Source organism: Ranitomeya variabilis, chromosome 1 (assembly GCF_051348905.1).
Source record: "Ranitomeya variabilis isolate aRanVar5 chromosome 1, aRanVar5.hap1, whole genome shotgun sequence".
Classification (NCBI taxonomy): domain Eukaryota; kingdom Metazoa; phylum Chordata; class Amphibia; order Anura; family Dendrobatidae; genus Ranitomeya; species Ranitomeya variabilis.
The window spans coordinates 1,089,838,398-1,089,856,862 of NC_135232.1; the positions used below are offsets into that span (position 1 = coordinate 1,089,838,398).

At 40.0% G+C, this 18,465-nt stretch overlaps 1 protein-coding gene across 8 annotated transcripts in view; it reads left to right on the forward strand.

Annotated features, from left to right (window-relative positions):
- The window catches only part of LCORL (ligand dependent nuclear receptor corepressor like), a 150,378-nt gene that overhangs the window by 93,172 nt on the left and 38,741 nt on the right, over positions 1–18,465 (forward strand). For 6 of the 8 annotated variants that reach the window (XM_077279993.1, XM_077279994.1, XM_077280000.1 and 3 more), the window contains one exon: positions 4,206–4,281. In XM_077279993.1, the coding sequence (XP_077136108.1) occupies positions 4,206–4,281 (76 nt within the window). Of the gene's footprint in view, positions 1–4,205; positions 4,282–6,097; positions 10,985–18,465 lie in introns of those variants that run through there. The other 2 variants (XM_077279998.1, XM_077279999.1) reach the window with 2 other exon arrangements.

Sequence of the window (18,465 nt, forward strand, 5' to 3'; positions counted from 1 at the left end):
GTGTGGTTAGGGTTACCGTTGGGGTTAGGGGTGTGTCAGGGTTAGGGGTGTGGTTAGGGTTACCGTTGGAATTAGGGTTAGGGGTGTGTTTGGATTAGGGTTTCAGTTATAATTGGGGGGTTTCCACTGTTACTTGTGGGGGGTGGGGGGTTTCAATGTTTAGGCACATCAGGGGCTCTCCAAACGCAACATGGCGTCCCATCTCAATTCCAGTCAATTTTGCATTGAAAAGTCAAATGGCGCTCCTTCCCTTCCGAGCTCTGCCATGCGCCCAAACAGTGGTTTGCCCCCACATCTGGGTATCCGCGTACTCAGGACAAATTGTACAACTTTTGGGGTCCATTTTCTTCTTTTACCCTTGGTAAAATAAAACAAATTGGAGCTGAAGTTATTTTTTTGTGAAAAAAAGTTAAATGTTCATTTTTATTTAAACATTCCAAAAATTCCTGTGTAACACCTGAAGGGTGAATGTGGTTTTGAGCACCTTGAGGGGTGCAGTTTTTAGAATGGCGTCACACTTGGGTATTTTCTAGCATATAGACCCCTCAAACTGACTTCAAATGAAATGTGGTCCCTAAAAAAAAAAAAAAAAAAATGGTGTTGTAAAAATGAGAAATTGCTGGTCAACTTTTAACCCTTATAACTTCCTAACAAAAAAAACTTTTGGTTCCAAAATTGTGCTGATGTAAAGTAGACATGTGGGAAATGTTACTTATTAAGTATTTTGTGTGACATATCTCTCTGATTTAATTGCATAAAAATTAAAAGTTGGAAAATTGCGAAATTTTCAAAATTCTCGCCAAATTTCCGGGTTTTTTTTCACAAATAAACACAGGTAATATCAAAGAAATTTTACCGCTATCAAGAAGTACAATATGTCACGAGAAAACAATGTCAGAATCAGGATCTGTTGAAGCGTTCCAGAGTTATCATAAAGTTGTCATAAAGGGACAGTGGTCAGAATTGTAAAAATTGGCCTGGTCATTAACGTGCAAACCACCCATGGGGGTAAAGGGGTTAAGTTATGAAAAAACACCTCTCTCTCCACGCCCATAGGCGTGGAGAGGTGAATATTCATTATCTTAATGAGCAGGGACATGTGATCACTTGGCTGCAGGAGCTGTGGGCACTGGAACAAGGGGGTGCGCAGGGAAGGTAAGTAGGATGGTTGTTTTTTTGTTTTTTAATGCTTTTCTCATGGGGGCTATGCATTCAAGGATGGGGGATGAGGAGCCATGCAGGTAAGGATGGGGGATGAGGAGCCATGCTGGCAATGACGGGGAATGAGGAGCCATGCTGGCAATGACGGGGGATGAGGAGCCATGCTGGCAAGGACAGGGGATGAGGAGCCATGCTGGCAAGGACGGGGGATGAGGAGCCATGCCGGCAAGGATGGGGATGAGGGGGGACAATGCATACCCAGCTTATACTTGAGTCAATAAGTTTTCCTAGTTTTTCGCGGCAAAATTAGGTGCCTCGGCTTATACACGAGTATATACTTTAAAAACAGCATAATGGAGAGTGTAACCCGAATTCCAACGATGTGTCATTTACGGAGCTGCTTGATGCAGTTTTGATAAAAATCTATTTTATCTGCTGTAGTTCTAATAGTTCTCTAAATGCTGAGCTCTATTCAACCTCGGCCACAACGCTGATTGGCAGCTTTCAATGTACACTGCATAGGCAGAAAGATGCCAATCAGTGGTGGGGGTGCGTTTATACAAAACACATTAATATGGAGGACAACATGGCAGCAGTAAACCTGCTGCCATGTAGTCCGCCATATCCTGAGCACAGTGTATCCCTGACCCATCAATGAATGGCAGCTTTCTGTGTACACTGTGCATAGTCAAAAAGATGCCAATCAGTAGTTATACATTGTTGGAATCAGGACTTGTGCCCCTACATCATGATGCTCTCAGATGTGGTAGCAAAAACCTGGGTGCATGTTCCATTCATCCCCTTCACGACTGACTTATGAAGTCCGATATCGGCCGGGTCCCTGCCTTTGATGCATGCTCACACACCGAGCCGCATTATTCCCAGGCACTTAATGGCTGATTTAATCCGAGATCCACCCATGGCTGTTAACCAGTTAAATGCCGATGTCCATCATGGACAGTGGCATTTGACAGTCATTGATCGCAGGGTGCTGATTGACTTCCATCACAGCTGGGGGTCTGCTGAAAACCCTGTGCTTATCACGATCCTCCTGTGAATGCCGGCCCATGAATGAAGCACTGCTATATAGCACAGGCGATCAGACAATCATTGCAGTTTCAAGTCTACTAAAGGGACTATTAATAAATACGTTAAAAAAAGAAAAAAAAAGACACCTTCCTTTTGCCCTATTTAAAAAATAAAAAAATCATAAATATATATATATATATATATACATACCCATGTGGTATCATAACGTTCAGAAATGTCCGATCTATCAAAATATCTATAAATTAATCTGATCGGTAAATGGTGTAACTAGAACAAAAACAAACTCCACAATTACTGTTTTTTTTGTCGCCACAGCATTGCAAATACAAGGTGATCAAAACCTTATCTACCCCAAAATAGTATCAGTAAAAATGTCAGCGCAGGCTGCAAAAAATAAACCCTTATATCCCGAAAAATGAGAACGTTACGGGTCTTGGAAAATGGGGACAAAAGCTAAACTTTTTGACAAATTTCTGAATTTATTTTTTTTTTATTTTATTTTTTTTTAAGCCTGCCATCATGACAAGGTAGACTCTCTTGGCTGGGCCCTATTCTAACCTATTAAAATTTCTTAAAATAGCCAATGCTTTTTTTTTTTTTTTTTTTTTTTAGGTAATTTTTTTTTTTCTTTAAGGGAATGTTGCATGCATTTTACAAATGACCAATAATACCACATACAAGGAACAAATACAACCACTCCTTGACCAGATCACATATTACCAGCAGCACACAGTGGCCAAATACTACAATACTGATCAATAATAATAAAAAAAAAAAGCTCTGTACATAGTGTACAGGTAATACACTCGCTCACCAGTGACATCTCTAGATGAAGTACACCAGCTTCATTTTTCTTCTTCATCCAGCACAGACCGCCAACACTTCTGCTTGCCAGGACTAATCTCTGCAGAAAATAAGTTATCTAGAGCTCATTCCCCACTTTTTCCCCAACTTTTACACTGTGCAGCTGAACAGACGTGCACCCACCATTAATATATAATTAGTTATTATACAACCCACTATTCCAAAAATAAACTGTAATCAACCACTGTGCCCCCATTTACTCTAAATGGCAACTTTCCTAACCCAATAAATATATAAATTAAGTAGCCTCTGTACTTTCCCCAATTAAATACAAGTCACACACCCGCATCTCCAATGCCCGTGACTGTACATCCTGCTCCCCCGATTCATTATATTTACATGCCCCCCTCCACCCCAATTCATTGTCATGTCCTCACTCCCACCTTCTATTCATTATCAACTGCTCTCCCCCACCCTCAATTCATCATAATTTGCTCTCCCTCACCCTCCATTTATTATTTTATGCCCTTCACCCGCAATTCATTTTTTGTCTCCCTAGTCTGAATATATCATTTACACCCCCTACCCTCAATTCATTATCATTTGCTGTTCCCCACCCTCACTTTATTCATCATTGCTCTCCCCATCTCAATACATCATCCTTCACTGTTCCCCACCCTCAATTCATCATCATTTGCTCACCCTACCCACACCCATTTTAATTAATTTTAAGGAAAAAAAAAAAGTTTGATATTTGCCACTCAGGTGAGCACCGTGCAGGCACAACTCCACTTCTGGTATCCTGGCGAGAGGTGCACGTACGCGATGTCATCGTGTGGATGCTGTTGGCAGTGCGTCAAAAGGCAGAGGAAGCCCTGTAGCTGCTCGGCCGTTCTGTTTTGACAGCTGCGCAGCATCAGGAAAGCCCCCTGCGTTGAAATGTGCAGCATGCAGGTGCACAGTGCATGATTATACTCTGGGGCCTGGTGAGCAGAAGCAAAAGGGGGGCATGGACTAGGTCCCTCTTTGCCTCTGCTCTCCTGGCCTTACACACCAGTAAGGGCAGTAATGCCCTGACTAACCAGTATATTTTTAATAAGATTTTATTCAATGCAAGATTTTTATTTATTTTTTTCTCTCCCTAAGATGGTCATAAAAAGGTTATATTGCTATTACTATTTTTGTTGTAGGTGTTTTGGATCTCTCTATTAAAAGAAATGGGTGTGCATTTGATGAGAACTCGAAAACCAGAAATGCAAAAAATGGGTGAGTGAAATCATGTGATTCTACACATTTCAGTGTTCTAGTATTAGTCATTGGGCTGGAAATTATGTTTTGGCTGCTCTAATTTTTATTTAAGGGCATTTTACTGATTTAATATACAATAATTTGAATCAAATAGAATAGTTTTAATAGATATGTGAAATATTAATGGCTCCATAAGTTAAGTTCTTAAACCTGCTTTAAGTGATTACTGAATTAAAGCGGTAAGGCCTTGCTTGTGAATATATATACGTTTATGCTGCCTATTTTTTTTTTTACAATTTGAATACAATATAAAAAAAAATTAAAATATGTAAAAATCTTTTTATATTGTGCAAAGTTCTAGCTGCATTAATTGAAACTGGATTATTTTTTTTGTATAAAGTACTCCACTTCCTAAAATGTATATTTTGTTAAAAAAAAATGTTTTGCCTCACTTGCATATTGAATAATTTTTTACATTTTAATTCACCTTAAAAATTCTAAATAATTTTCAGTACCTGTAGGATATGCTTACCTGCTATTTATTTTCCTCACATCTTATTTGTCTGCTTTTTACCTCTGCTCCATTAGGGCAGGGCTGTAACCTATCTATAGTGTCTTGAGGGAGTCTGAGACACGCCTCCTCTCTTGTCATTGGTTCAGGCTGCTGATCTCCCCCGCCCCCAGCATCTTTACCTTGTCTGATTGGCTGCTTTGCATAAACACAAGCCAATCAAAGAGTTTTCAGGAAGTCGGTGCATAGAAAGTTGATTGATTTTTTTTTTTTATTTGTTTTTGCTCGAAGGCAGAATTTTTAAAATACAGATTAGTAAATGCCAGTGAGAACAAGATTAGATCACTGCATCACATATGCTAAACTGTAGTAGAAGGGACTAGTAATGAGCGAGTATGCTCGTTACTCGAGTGTCTCCGCATATTTCGGCATACTCGGAGATTTAGTTTGACGCAGCTGCATGATTTGCAGCTGCTAGACAGCTTGAATACATGTGGGAATTCCCTAACAAACAGGCAACCCCCACATGTATTCAAGCTGTCTAGCAGCCGCAAATCATTCAGCTGTGGCGACGAAAACTAAATCTCCGAGCATGACTAAATACTCGGAGGCCACCCGAGCATGCTCGGAGAAACTCGAGTAACGAGCATACTCGCTCATCACTAGTAGGGACCCTAGAAGATCGCCTTAATAATTATTGGTTGAGCAATACATCGTACTTGACATACTGATAACTATATGTTGGCTAGTTTGAGTTTTTTACCTTTCGATTTATGGATGTTAATGTCTCTTCTCATTTCTGTGTGTTTGCCAGCTTGTTGTAATTTTGTAAATGGCTTAATCTAAGTGTGCCATATGTGAGCTTGTTATGTCTATGAAAATCTTTTAAAGGGGGTTTACTCTTTTATTACTTGTTTAGCGGTAACGTCACGTTTCTACTAACAAAAGTTGAATCTTAAGGGTTTTACTAATTGCTTAAGTAAAAATAGTTTTACCAGTTTGGCTCTGCAAGCAACTGTCAGATGGAGTAGCACGTACTAAAGAAATCCTTAGACAATGAGCATATATTTGCCAAATGCTTTTGAAATCTTGACTGTTTGCTATAGAAGCCATCGTATGATTGACACAGTATCCAAGCAGAACTGTAAAGTATTTCTAGAACTTCTAAATTCCACCTGTGAATAACAAAAAAAAAAAAAAACTTTGTGAGAATCGGTGATGTTACCTAAGCAAGGAGTATAATAAAGGAGTGGACCATCCCCTTCCATACCTGTGTGCACGTCTCATGCATCCGTTGACCATCGTTTCATTCCATCCATCCAGGAGACATCAGAAAGACAGAGAAGACTATGTGGACCGAAGTCCCGAATTTGCAAACGGTTTGCTTTCGAAAGCATTGAAAGATATTCATTTGGGGACACTGGATGTTAACAAAGCCGCCATACTTTATGGCATACCTCAGAAAACTTTGCTACTTCACTTGAAAGCCTTATCGGCAGGCAAGCCTGCATATCTTAAGAACACAGCTCGAAATTGTATTGATGGGTATTTATACAAAGACCGTACAGAGACAAGTGCTGTTCTACAGAAAGTGGCCCTGTGGGCAAGGGCTCAAGCAGAGCATACCGAAAAAAATAAACTCAGTTTACTTGAAACCTCGGAACTGAAACTCCCAACAGCTTCCAGTTACCTCCATCAGTTAACTCTCCAGAGAATGGTCGCGCAGTTCAAAGAAAAAAAGGAAGGTTTGCATTGCGAATCTTCAGTTCCTATTGTACAACTGAAAATTCCTCAGGTACGAGTGAGCTCTGTGACGAAACAGCCTGATTCCTCTGGTCTTCTGGATGTTATGTACCAGGTTACCAAAACCTCATCAGTCCTAGAAAATTCTTCTCTTCAGAAACTGAAAAACCTACTTCCTCAGCAAAGCAAATTTGAATGTTCTGGAAGTTTAACTCGCTCCAATGTCGATTCTCACGTTCTTCACGGGGACCTTTCTCCTTTGAGTGTTAATGCAAAGAATGGAGGCGGCGACGCATCCTCGGACAATCTGGATGATGATCGGAAGGATAAACAGCCAAGGAAAAAGCGTGGACGCTACAGACAATACGATCATGAAATTATGGAAGAAGCTATAGCGATGGTAATGAGCGGGAAAATGAGTGTTTCTAAAGCACAAGGCACCTACGGCGTACCTCACAGCACTTTGGAATATAAAGTTAAAGAAAGATCTGGAACACTGAAGAACCCTCCAAAAAAAAAGCTTCGCCTGGCAGACGCTCATTTATACAATGTTGTTAATTCAGGGACTGATATCTCCAGAAATAGTAGCAAGTCTATGTAGATGCATTGTGAATTTATTACTACGGGTGTATATTACTACACACTTCTACTCTACGCTCAGTTGGGTATGACATGACGTACTCTGATGAAACGATACAGTTCTTACCACATACATGCCTTTTTATAACAGATTCTTCAGGGTCTTCACTGTGGATAGATTTATTTTGTTGCAGACTTTCGGATAATACTGAAAGTACAGGTTGCTTACACGATTCAGGGTTTCTTGGGTCATGGTTGACTACATAAACTATGACTTACACTCCTTAGTACAGTGCAGATGTTTTACACCATACCTTCCAGTCCTTACAGTTTGACAATTGGGTTCTATCCCGTACCTCCACGTGAGGTTTTTTTTTTTTTCCCCCTCTTCTCTACTCATGGTTTGGATAACCTTACCGACTATCTTTCAGATCACACAAATCATGAGAAGCAACACTGGATGCATGCAGTATTACTTTAAGTAAAAAGGAGAGTATTCCTCCGCATCCATGCATACTCAACAAAGTTGGGGGGGGAAGAAAGGATTTTGTGTATAATGCAAAAATTGTAAAAAGAAAAGAAAATTGGGTTTAAACTATAGCATTTATCAGTGGACTGACACTTATGAAATGCAATTTCCCGTTCTTGTTGTAAGTCTGAAATATTGACTTAAAATGAACTAGAAGTTAAAAAAAAATGTAACTTTATGAAAATGTATTTATTATATACCACTTTTGGGGGGAAAAAATGAACTTTTACACTAAGATGAGAATCTTGGAATGCAGGTTAGAGCATGTTCATAAAGTGCACAAGATAAGCTTAAGACTTTGGTTCATTATTCTGGTTCAACAATTTTACCTTTTTGATATATATATTTTTTCAAGGGTTGTCACACTCCTGCTATTGATGGACCTCAATGTAAATGTCTATGTATTTGCTGCTGCCGCATTTCAGAAACCACTTATGGATGGTTATTGGTTCATTTACACTGACCACGTTATCATTTTTGTTTTTATGTACCCTTTTTTTTTGGCTAATAACCAAACTCAGATGTGTTCAGGGTTTTAAATTGTACTTCAGTTTGTTTTTGTTTTGTTTTATTTAATCCTTGAGTACACTTTGTTTTAGTAGTAGGACCACTTTACCACTTTTTTATTTGTAAAATTACCTTTTACTAAACGCTCCATTTTGGTGGTGGTCAGGCGTTAAACTGTTTCTCCTTACCTCTTAAATTTTAAAATGCTATTTTCATACATCAAATTTTTATTCCAGCGACTCTTTAAATATAAAGTACTTTAAACCGGCCACATTACTTTGCACATATGCACTTGAATTTACTTTTTGTATGTTATAATGTGCATTGAGTTTTGTGTACATATTTTTTTTTTTTTTTTTTTTTATTTATCAGTTTTAGTGGTTTCCCATTCCTTCCCCACCCCCTGGTTTGTGAAAAGCTGACCCCTACGCCATTGTTGAGTTTTTTCATTTGAAGGAGTTATCCATGACTTCAATTATTTTTTGCTCTGAAACTTAACTTGCAGGCAGTTAGTTGTGGACTAACTGCTTTATCTATATGATGACTATCTCTGCTGACAGTGATCACAGACTGCTCCTGTTGGCAATTTGCCTTCCAGTGATCATAGACTGCTCCTGTTGGCGATTTGCCTTCCAGTGATCACAGACTGTTCCTGTTGGCGATTTGCCTTCCAGTGATCACAGACTGTTCCTGTTGGCGATTTGCCTTCCAGTGATCATAGACTGCTCCTGTTGGCGATTTGCCTTCCAGTGATCACAGACTGCTCCTGTTGGCGATTTGCCTTCCAGTGATCACAGACTGCTCCTGTTGGCGATTTGCCTTCCAGTGATCACAGACTGCTCCTGTTGGCGATTTGCCTTCCAGTGATCACAGACTGCTCCTGTTGGCGATTTGCCTTCCAGTGATCAGACTGCTGCAGTTGGCGAATTGGCTTCCAGTGAAATCATGTCAACAGAGCCGCGCCTTCCCTTCTGATTTGCTACATTGACTAAGCGTCACTGCCATTGCCATTCTAATTGACAGCCGGTGTCCCACTGCCTGTGTGGAGCACAGACACCCCATCGACAAAGCAAAAGAGCAAATGCTGCTCCTATTGACGCAAAGTGAGAGTCACCGCTCTTTGCCGACAGATCATCGCTTTGCAGAACTGGCGGGTAGTTGGCAACTAACTTCCGGTAAGCTTAGGATTCAATGGCAGCGATGCTCCGCTAAGGTAGCAAATTTGTAAGAGAAGGCGCTGCTCTGTTGACGTAACATCACAAGTTAACTCACCGAAGTCCCGCTTAACCCCTTAAAATATTTATAGCTGTAAAACACAATTAGTTCAGGCAAGATCAGCCTCATTTTGCTGTGAATTATCTGCCGTTCTGGGAAAAAAAGGCAAATTTTCATTGTTGACAGTGACTTCCTATCAGGGACAGCCTTCACTACTTTTTTGTATGCTTACAGTTTGTAGTAGCATTTGGTTTTTAATCTTCTAGTGATATTTTAACTTTTTTTCAAGTCCGGTTATAAAAACTACACACTTTGTAAATGGGTTTGTTCGGTCGTTCGTGTACAGTTATGTATGTATATATACATTTTTTTTTTTATTATTTAACCAATGCCTTTCAATCAAATGGTATTTGATATTCACTTAAAAAAAAAAAGTGAAGGTAAAAATAAGCCCTTCAATTATTTTGCTTATTTGAATGTTTCAGAATATTTTATAATGGGGGAGGTTAAAGAAAAACAAAAAAAAAACAAAAACTGTGCCTCTGTTTTTAAGACTACTGATCGGTCAAGTTGTTAAACCATTTCTTGTAGTATCTGAACATTTTATATAACATTGTATATTAAACTATTGAAAATGATTAGTTGTTTACAGTAATATACCGGTTGGTTCGTGTATATTCTTAATTTTTAACGTTTTCAGCATTCCCATTGTCACTTCCATTTCACGGTAATTTGGTAGGCCTACGTACAGTTTGTGGCTGCCTTGATTTGCAAAATATTTTGATTAATTTAAACCTTTTTAGGCAGTGAGTTATATTTATGCATAAATCAATTGCACTATAATTCATGAATTAAATATTTATTATATTTTCTAATTTCCTGTATCTGTAATGTGATGTAAATGTACTGTAATTGTTTAGGGATGTTTTGTTCTAATTCATTTTTTTTTTTATTTTTTTTTTTGGGCGGGGGGGGGGGGGGGTGTGGGGGGGGTATAAAGCTAAATCTGATTGTATGGAGTTATTTGTTTTGTTAATGTATTCTTAAATTATAATTTATAGTAAGCACTTCACCGCTTTCCACATTTTAAAAAATGATTATTGCTCTAAAGAATAAACATCTAATGGTTAACTGCAAAAACAAAACAAAAAATCATTTTGTATAATTAACTATTTTTTATTTATCTGATATTGCCAAGATAAATTTCTACAGATGACGTGACCAGTCTTGGTGCATGTTACGGCTACAGACCGTGAAAATGTGCAAGTTGAGAAACGTCGTTGTTTAAAGCTCTTTTTCTTGACCAATAACACAGCACTGTGCTCTTTTCTGAGTACTTTTTTTTGTCTCTGACCTCAGCATTGTACAGTAAATTAAATGTTTGTTTTTTTTTCATTTACATATTTCCAGTTCGTCATATTTTTTATCTCGAGATGTACGCTTGGTTAAAAAAGGTAACTACAAATCATACCAAGTCATGTTTTTACAGAAAATAAATTTTATTAAAATTCCTTGCTGCTAATGTACATTTGTGTATCCAGTTTTTTCATCATGAGATAAGCAATATATGAAAAGCAAAATGTAAAAAATGGTGTTGTGATTCGGTGTGTCAATACGTCTCTAGCAAATTTTGATAAGATCCGACTTTTAGTCCCTGCCGCTTCAAAGGGGCCTGTTGGACAGAAGAAAACTGGAAAGTTGATAGGACTTGCCACTGACTGTCGCTGTACTGATTAATTTCAACTATCAAGTTACAACAGCAGTCCGAAGCAATGTATTGAGTTTCATGAAGTCCTGTGCACCACAACGGTTACTGAATAGTTAGACGAACCACTTTATATTTGTAAAAAAAAAAAGTGTGAACCTGTGATTAGATTCATAAAATTGCAGCCAGGTATGTTTTACTCGGGAATGTTGCTGAATTTATTTTGAAAAAAGATATAAAAATACATTTGAAAAGACGTCCAAGAACAATGGGAGACCTGACTAGTCCAATGCGGTCCCTGGCTGGCTTCTCGCCGCCCTGTTCCAGTTGAGTGACAGGTCTCTCCCGATACATAATCTGAGAAAAGCATACCTGGTTATATGGCTTTTTGCTGATTCATAATTCCTTTTCATTCGGTCAGCATGATTCTGACAGTTTCCTTTTTAACAATACAGGACTTCTCAAAAAATTAGCATATAGTGTTAAATTTCATTATTTACCATAATGTAATGATTACAATTAAACTTTCATATACTATAGATTCATTATCCACCAACTGAAATTTGTCAGGTCTTTTATTGTTTTAATACTGATGATTTTGGCATACAACTCCTGATAACCCAAAAAACCTGTCTCAATAAATTAGCATATCAAGAAAAGGTTCTCTAAATGACCTATTACCCTAATCTTCTGAATCAACTAATTAACTCTAAACACATGCAAAAGATACCTGAGGCTTTTAAAAACTCCCTGCCTGGTTCATTACTCAAAACCCCCATCATGGGTAAGACTAGTGACCTGACAGATGTCAAGAAGGCCATCATTGACACCCTCAAGCAAGAGGGTAAGACCCAGAAAGAAATTTCTCAACAAATAGGCTGTTCCCAGAGTGCTGTATCAAGGCACCTCAATGGTAAGTCTGTTGGAAGGAAACAATGTGGCAGAAAACACTGTACAACGAGAAGAGGTGACCGGAACCTGAGGAAGCAGTGGACTGAGTCTGGTGTGGAAACATCCAGAGCCACCGTGCACAGGCGTGTGCAGGAAATGGGCTACAGGTGCCGCATTCCCCAGGTAAAGCCACTTTTGAACCATAAACAGCGGCAGAAGCGCCTGACCTGGGCTACAGAGAAGCAGCACTGGACTGTTGCTAAGTGGTCCCAAGTACTTTTTTCTGATGAAAGCAAATTTTGCATGTCATTCGGAAATCAAGGTGCCAGAGTCTGGAGGAAGACTGGGGAGAAGGAAATGCCAAAATGCCTGAAGTCCAGTGTCAAGTACCCAGTCAGTGATGGTGTGGGGTGCCATGTCAGCTGCTGGTGTTGGTCCACTGTGTTTCATCAAGGGCAGGGTCAATGCAGCTAGCTATCAGGAGATTTTGGAGCACTTCATGCTTCCATCGGCTGAAATGCTTTATGGAGATGAAGATTTCATTTTTCAGCACGACCTGGCACCTGCTCACAGTGCCAAAACCACTGGTAAATGGTTTACTGACCATGGTATTACTGTGCTCAATTGGCCTGCCAACTCTCCTGACCTGAACCCCATAGAGAATCTGTGGGATATTGTGAAGAGAAAGTTGAGAGACGCAAGAGCCGCTATTGAAGCATCCTGGGCCTCCATAACATCTCAGCAGTGTCACAGGCTGATTGCCTCCATGCCACGCCGCATTGAAGCAGTCATTTCTGCCAAAGGATTCCCGACCAAGTATTGAGTGCATAACTGAACATTATTATTTGATGGTTTTTTGTTTGGTATTAAACACTTTTATTTGATTGGTCGGGTGAAATATGCTAATTTATTGAGACAGGTTTTTTGGGTTATCAGGAGTTGTATGCCAAAATCATCAGTATTAAAACAATAAAAGACCTGACAAATTTCAGTTCGTGGATAATGAATCTATAGTATATGAAAGTTTAATTGTAATCATTACATTATGGTAAATAATGAAATTTAACACTATATGCTAATTTTTTGAGAAGGACCTGTACTAGTGAAGATAAACTTTAATAGATACTTATCAGAGAAAATGCCTTTCTCCACTTCTGTCATGCACTGATCTTTCATGCTTCAAAACTACTCAAATCTGTTTACAGTTCTGTCTTCAGTGAGGAATCAAATTACAACTGCTTATAAAAACAGAGAAACTGCTTAGCAGGCTAGTGACTGAAGAGGAAAAACTGCTAATAATTGCAGGATACAAATACTATATAATTGCCAGAACGTGTTGTACGTAACAGCTTTTCCAGAAAGTTATGTTACACCTTTAAAATTCAGCTTGGACTTAAAGGATCCATTTAATTGTACCTGGAGCTCTGAAAATAAAAACTTGGCCACAGCTTGGTGTGCCTGCCAAAAAGGAAAAAAAGAATTAGTTGTGTTTGAGAAAATGGGTTACATTTTATGAGTTTTGCCAAGTGCATTTCAAACATTAATTAGCAAGTTCTGATTTATAAATTTCGGTAACTCATAATGACTTTTTAAGGAATTCACTTCCCGAAATTTACAAAAATTGCTTTTTTTAATTTATTTATATATTATTTTTTTTAAGAATTGTATATTCGGTTACTATACTAAAGGGTTATTTTGGTTTTAGCAAAGTTTTTTTTTTTCTCAAGGACTGTCCCTAATCTGCATACAGGTGCGGATAGATTACAAGTCACAAGGCTGATAATGGTACTGAGCTAAATGTGTGTCCATCTCATGCCAGGGACAGGTTTATCCACTGATAGCATGAGTTTCTTGTTACAAAACTATTGTTTATATACAGTGCATATTCTTTATCTGGAAATACCTTGTATTCAAGCACATTTTGTCCCAAAATGCTGCATTGCTTACTACCCGTAGCATACACTAGTTTTTCATGCACCAAGGAAGAGTACTCACAATGTTTAAGGCCCCTTTCACACATCTTTTTTTGCTATCAGTTGCAAACTGTGGAATTTTGAAAAAAAAACAAAAAAAAAACCAATCCAGCGACACATGCCACCGCATCCGTTTTTTTCTCATAGACTTGTATTAGTGACGGATGGCCTCAGTTTCATCCGCCGTTCACTGGATCCATCGAAAATTGTTTGTCCAGCGGCCGGAGACAACAAAGTAACGTTTTTTGTGTACGTAGAAAAAATGGACAGCAATGGATCAGTCGCCATCTGTCGTTTGCTTGAATGGAAGCCTATGGACGCCGGATCCATCAAATGATGGAATCCGGCAACTGATTCTGTTTTTTTTAAACTGAGCATGCTCTGATTTATTTAGCCAGAACCACTAGTCTCATCCGTTGAAAAAACGAATCAGTCACATCAGTTTTTCACAATCTGCAATGGAACCGTTGAGCCAACGGATTGTGAGTGACGGCAAAAAACTGATGTGTGAAAGGGGCCTAATAGTCTGTTACTTATCACTTTCATGGTTAGAACACCAAAATTTCTGTTGTGGGATGTGCATAGAAACTGCAGCATAAATAAGGTTGAGAAACCACCTACCTCAGTCAACCACTTTGGAAGTACTTCTTCAAAAGAAATCATAATGACCTTTATTTGGAATAATGCTTTAATCGCTTGGATGTGTAGAGCGGGCTTATGCTCTGAGCCCATCCTATACACTGAGGGTGAAGGCTGGGTTATAAAAAAATATCCCTAGTGTAAACGCTGCAATAGAAGCTAGCTTTATAGGATATTGTTAAAGAGGTTGTCCACTACTTTTCATTGACCTACTGCATATTTGGGATAAACACAAAATGTTGCACTCCGTAGTGCTAAAGCATGTCAATATGAAATATGAATCACAATATGGCTTCTGGATATTAAGAAAAAATTAGATGCTTGGCACATAATTTTGGCCAATTCATTCATACTCTGCAGCCAACATATATTAGCTCTTTGACCAAGCACTCCGCCCTCCAGCTTGTGGTTTTAATACCTACCCATAAAATCAGACTTGGAAGAGAGGTATTCACATCTACCCAAGTAATTCAGACTTCAGTCTTGGAGACACTCTAGACACGTGGGACCCAGCAGATTTGAGACCGCCTTGTCGTTGGCTGCTGGGCATGCATGAATTGGCCAAATTATGTGCTAAGCGTCTCATTTTTTCCCTAGTATCCAGAAGCAGTATTGCTATTCACATTTCATATTTTTCTTATTGACATGCTTTAGCACTACAGAGTGCAACTTTTTATGTTTGTGTGCTCCTGTTTACTCTAGCTTGGAAGTGCCAGTCATTCGTTTTGTTATCTATACTTGGAGTAGGTCGTCAATGTCTGGTCGGGGTATAACACCCAGCACACCTGCCTATCAGCTGTTCTGTTTCGGTGAAAGTAGCTGCTGGCCAGAAAGGCTCAATTGTGGAGCTGCACTGTCTTAATGGTGTCCGCAGCAGGGTACAGCACATCGGCCTCCTCTTCAAATCCATAGGAGTTCCCTAGAGGGAGAATAATGGTTGAAACACAAATGTAACACAACACATTTAGAATTGCCACATCCATAATTTCCCTGACCAATATAGCATATTAATCCCACTGAACAAATACGCAAATGGGGGTGCGGTGACTCGGTTGGTTGGCCACTTTTCTCGTGTTAAAAAAAAAATTAAAAAAAAAGAGCTTAACCCCTTTCTGCCCTTGTACAGAATAGTGCGTCTGAGGGCAGGACCCCCGCTTTGATGTGGGCTCCGGTGGTGAGCCCACATCAAAGCCCGGGACATGTCATGTTTTGAACAGCTGACATGTGCCCGCAATAGGTGCGGGCGGAATCGCGATCTACCCGCACCTGTTAACTAGTTAAATGCCGCTGTCAAACTCTAACAGAGGCATTTAACAAGTGCTTCCAGCCGGAAACGCGTGCATTGGTGACCCCAGTCACGTGATTGGGGGTTATTGGTGCGTCAGCATAACAACCAGAGGTCTCCTTGAGACCTCTATGGTTGTTGATGCCGGATTGCTATGAGCGCCACCCTGTGGTCTGCACTCAAAGCAATGCAGAAATTCTGCTGCATAGGGGCGATCAAGTTGTCACAGCTTCTAGCCTCCCATTGAGGCTATTGAAGTATGCCAAAATTAAAAATAGGCATTAGACCTATCGGTAATAGGTTTTCCAGGAGTCCATCATGACAGCACCAACAGGAGGTTGTCCTTATCCTTGATAGGGACAGGAACACACAAGAGGTTAAAAAGGCCCCTCCCTCCACCACCCTCTCAGTGATTTTCCAAGTGCCACACCAGGATGGATGCAACTCTATTTTATTTCACATTCGTTCTACATATGTTATCGTCACGTATCGGATAGGAATTATCTAAAGGGAGGGAATATAATTGGTGCTGTCATGATGGACTCCTGGAAAACCTATTACCGGTAGGTAATGCCTACTTTCCAGGATGTCCCTCCTGACAGCACCAACAGGAGAATGCCAGAGGATACGATTAGGGTGGGACTACTGCCTGGAGGATCTTCCTCCCAAAGATCAATTTTTTGGCCTGCTAACACATCCAATTTATAGTGTTTGCTAAAGGTACTTAGATTTGACCAGGTTGCGGCCCTGCAGGTCTAGTCCACTGAGGGCCCCCCACTTGCTCAGCCCAGGATGTGGCTTGCTCTTGTGGAGTGCGCCCTAACATTGACTGGAGGTGATTTGCACTCAGCTGAGTAAATTAGATGGATTACTGATCTGACCCATCGAGCCTTAAATGTTTTTTCTCCTTATTTTTCCCCCAAAATTGTACAAACAGATTAGTCTACTCGCCAGTCCTTCGTGACCTCCAAGTATCGGAGGACTATCCTTCTGACATCTAGAGAGTGAAGACTTCTCCTGATCATTCTTATAATTTTGACAGAAGGAAGGTAAAACTATTTCCTGGCTCATGTGAAAGGGGGAAGTCACCTTTGGAAGAAAGACTGGGTCTAACCTCAGGATAATGCAGTCTTCAAGGATTTTTAGGTATGGGCTTTTTATGGAAAATGCCTGTATTTCACTAATCCTTCTGGCCGCAGTTATGGCCACAAGGAAAGCGGCTTTAAGAGAGATTTTATGTCTGAATCTTCCACTGGTTCATACGGAGGCTTGCACAGACCGTTTAGGACAATGTTCAAATCCCATGGAGGGGCATAGGCCCTAACTGTGGGTCGTAATCTGCTTGTAGCGTTTATAAAACGCTCAATCCAAGGATGGGATGCCAGTGGTGCTCTCTGAGGAAGGCCATTACTTCTGCCATTAGTTTGAAAAAAATGCGTGGCGCTGAGGAAAGACCAAAGGGGAGACTCCCGAACTGATAATGATGAACTTCTTTTCCTTCTGTCAGCGCGAATCTCAGAAATTGCTGGCTGTGAGGATGAATTGGTATGTGGTAGAACGCTTCTTTCAAGTCTAGCGTGCTCATCACCATATTCTGTTTGATTAGTGGAGTTGTAGATTTTATAGATGCCATCTTGAATCTTTTGTAAGCAACCCATCTGTTCAGGGATTTTAAATGTATTATCATGCGATAGTCTACTGGTTATTTGATTGAGAAGAGGCCTGAATAGTACCGCCGACCTCTCTGCTTCCGGTACCGGAACCACTGCTCCTGAACGTATTAATTTCTTTACGTCTGATAGCAGTCTTTTGGCAACTTGGGGAGACTGGGCCATTATTAGGTGGAATCTTCCTTACGGTAACTGTATGAATTCGATTCTGTAGCCTTCCCCTACTGTCTGTATTATCCATGGAGTTTTGGATATTTTTGACCAAGCTGGGAGAAAGTTTTGAAGTCCCCCAACCCCCCCCCCCCCCCCTCCTCTCCTCACCAACCTAGCATCATTACCTTCGAGAACTACCTGACGAACCGGTAGGGGTACTTCTTCCTTTGCTGCCTTTTGGGTAGCTTCATCTACCAGTCTTTCCCTTTCTACTCTGGTTTCCGATGGGAGTATGGGCTACGAAAGGACACTACCTTCTTAGGCTTCTCTTCTGGGAAACCTTTTTTGTCATCTGAAGCTTTCTCCAGCAAGTCGTCCAAAACTGGACCAAAAACTCGACGGCCCGAAAAGGGGATGGAGCTTAACTTATTTTGAGTTGCAGTCCCCTGACAAGGTTTTTAGCCATATTGCTCATCTTACTGTATTTGTTAGGGCTTCATTCCTTGCGGCGAATCTAATTGATTCCGCTGAGGCATCTGCCATAATGGCTGTTGCCATTTTGAGCAATGGCAGAGATTCCAAGATTTCTTCTCTCGGGGTCTTATTTTTTAAATGAGCCTCTAAGTCCTCCAACCATATATTCATGGACCTGTCTACCGAGGATGAGGCTATATTCGCCTTAATTATAGCGGCTGAGGACTCCCATGACTTCTTTAGAAGACCCTCCACCTTCCTATCCATATGATCTTTAAGACATGAAGAGTCTTTTGGGATATCAACTTACTGGGTTTCTTCCTATAAT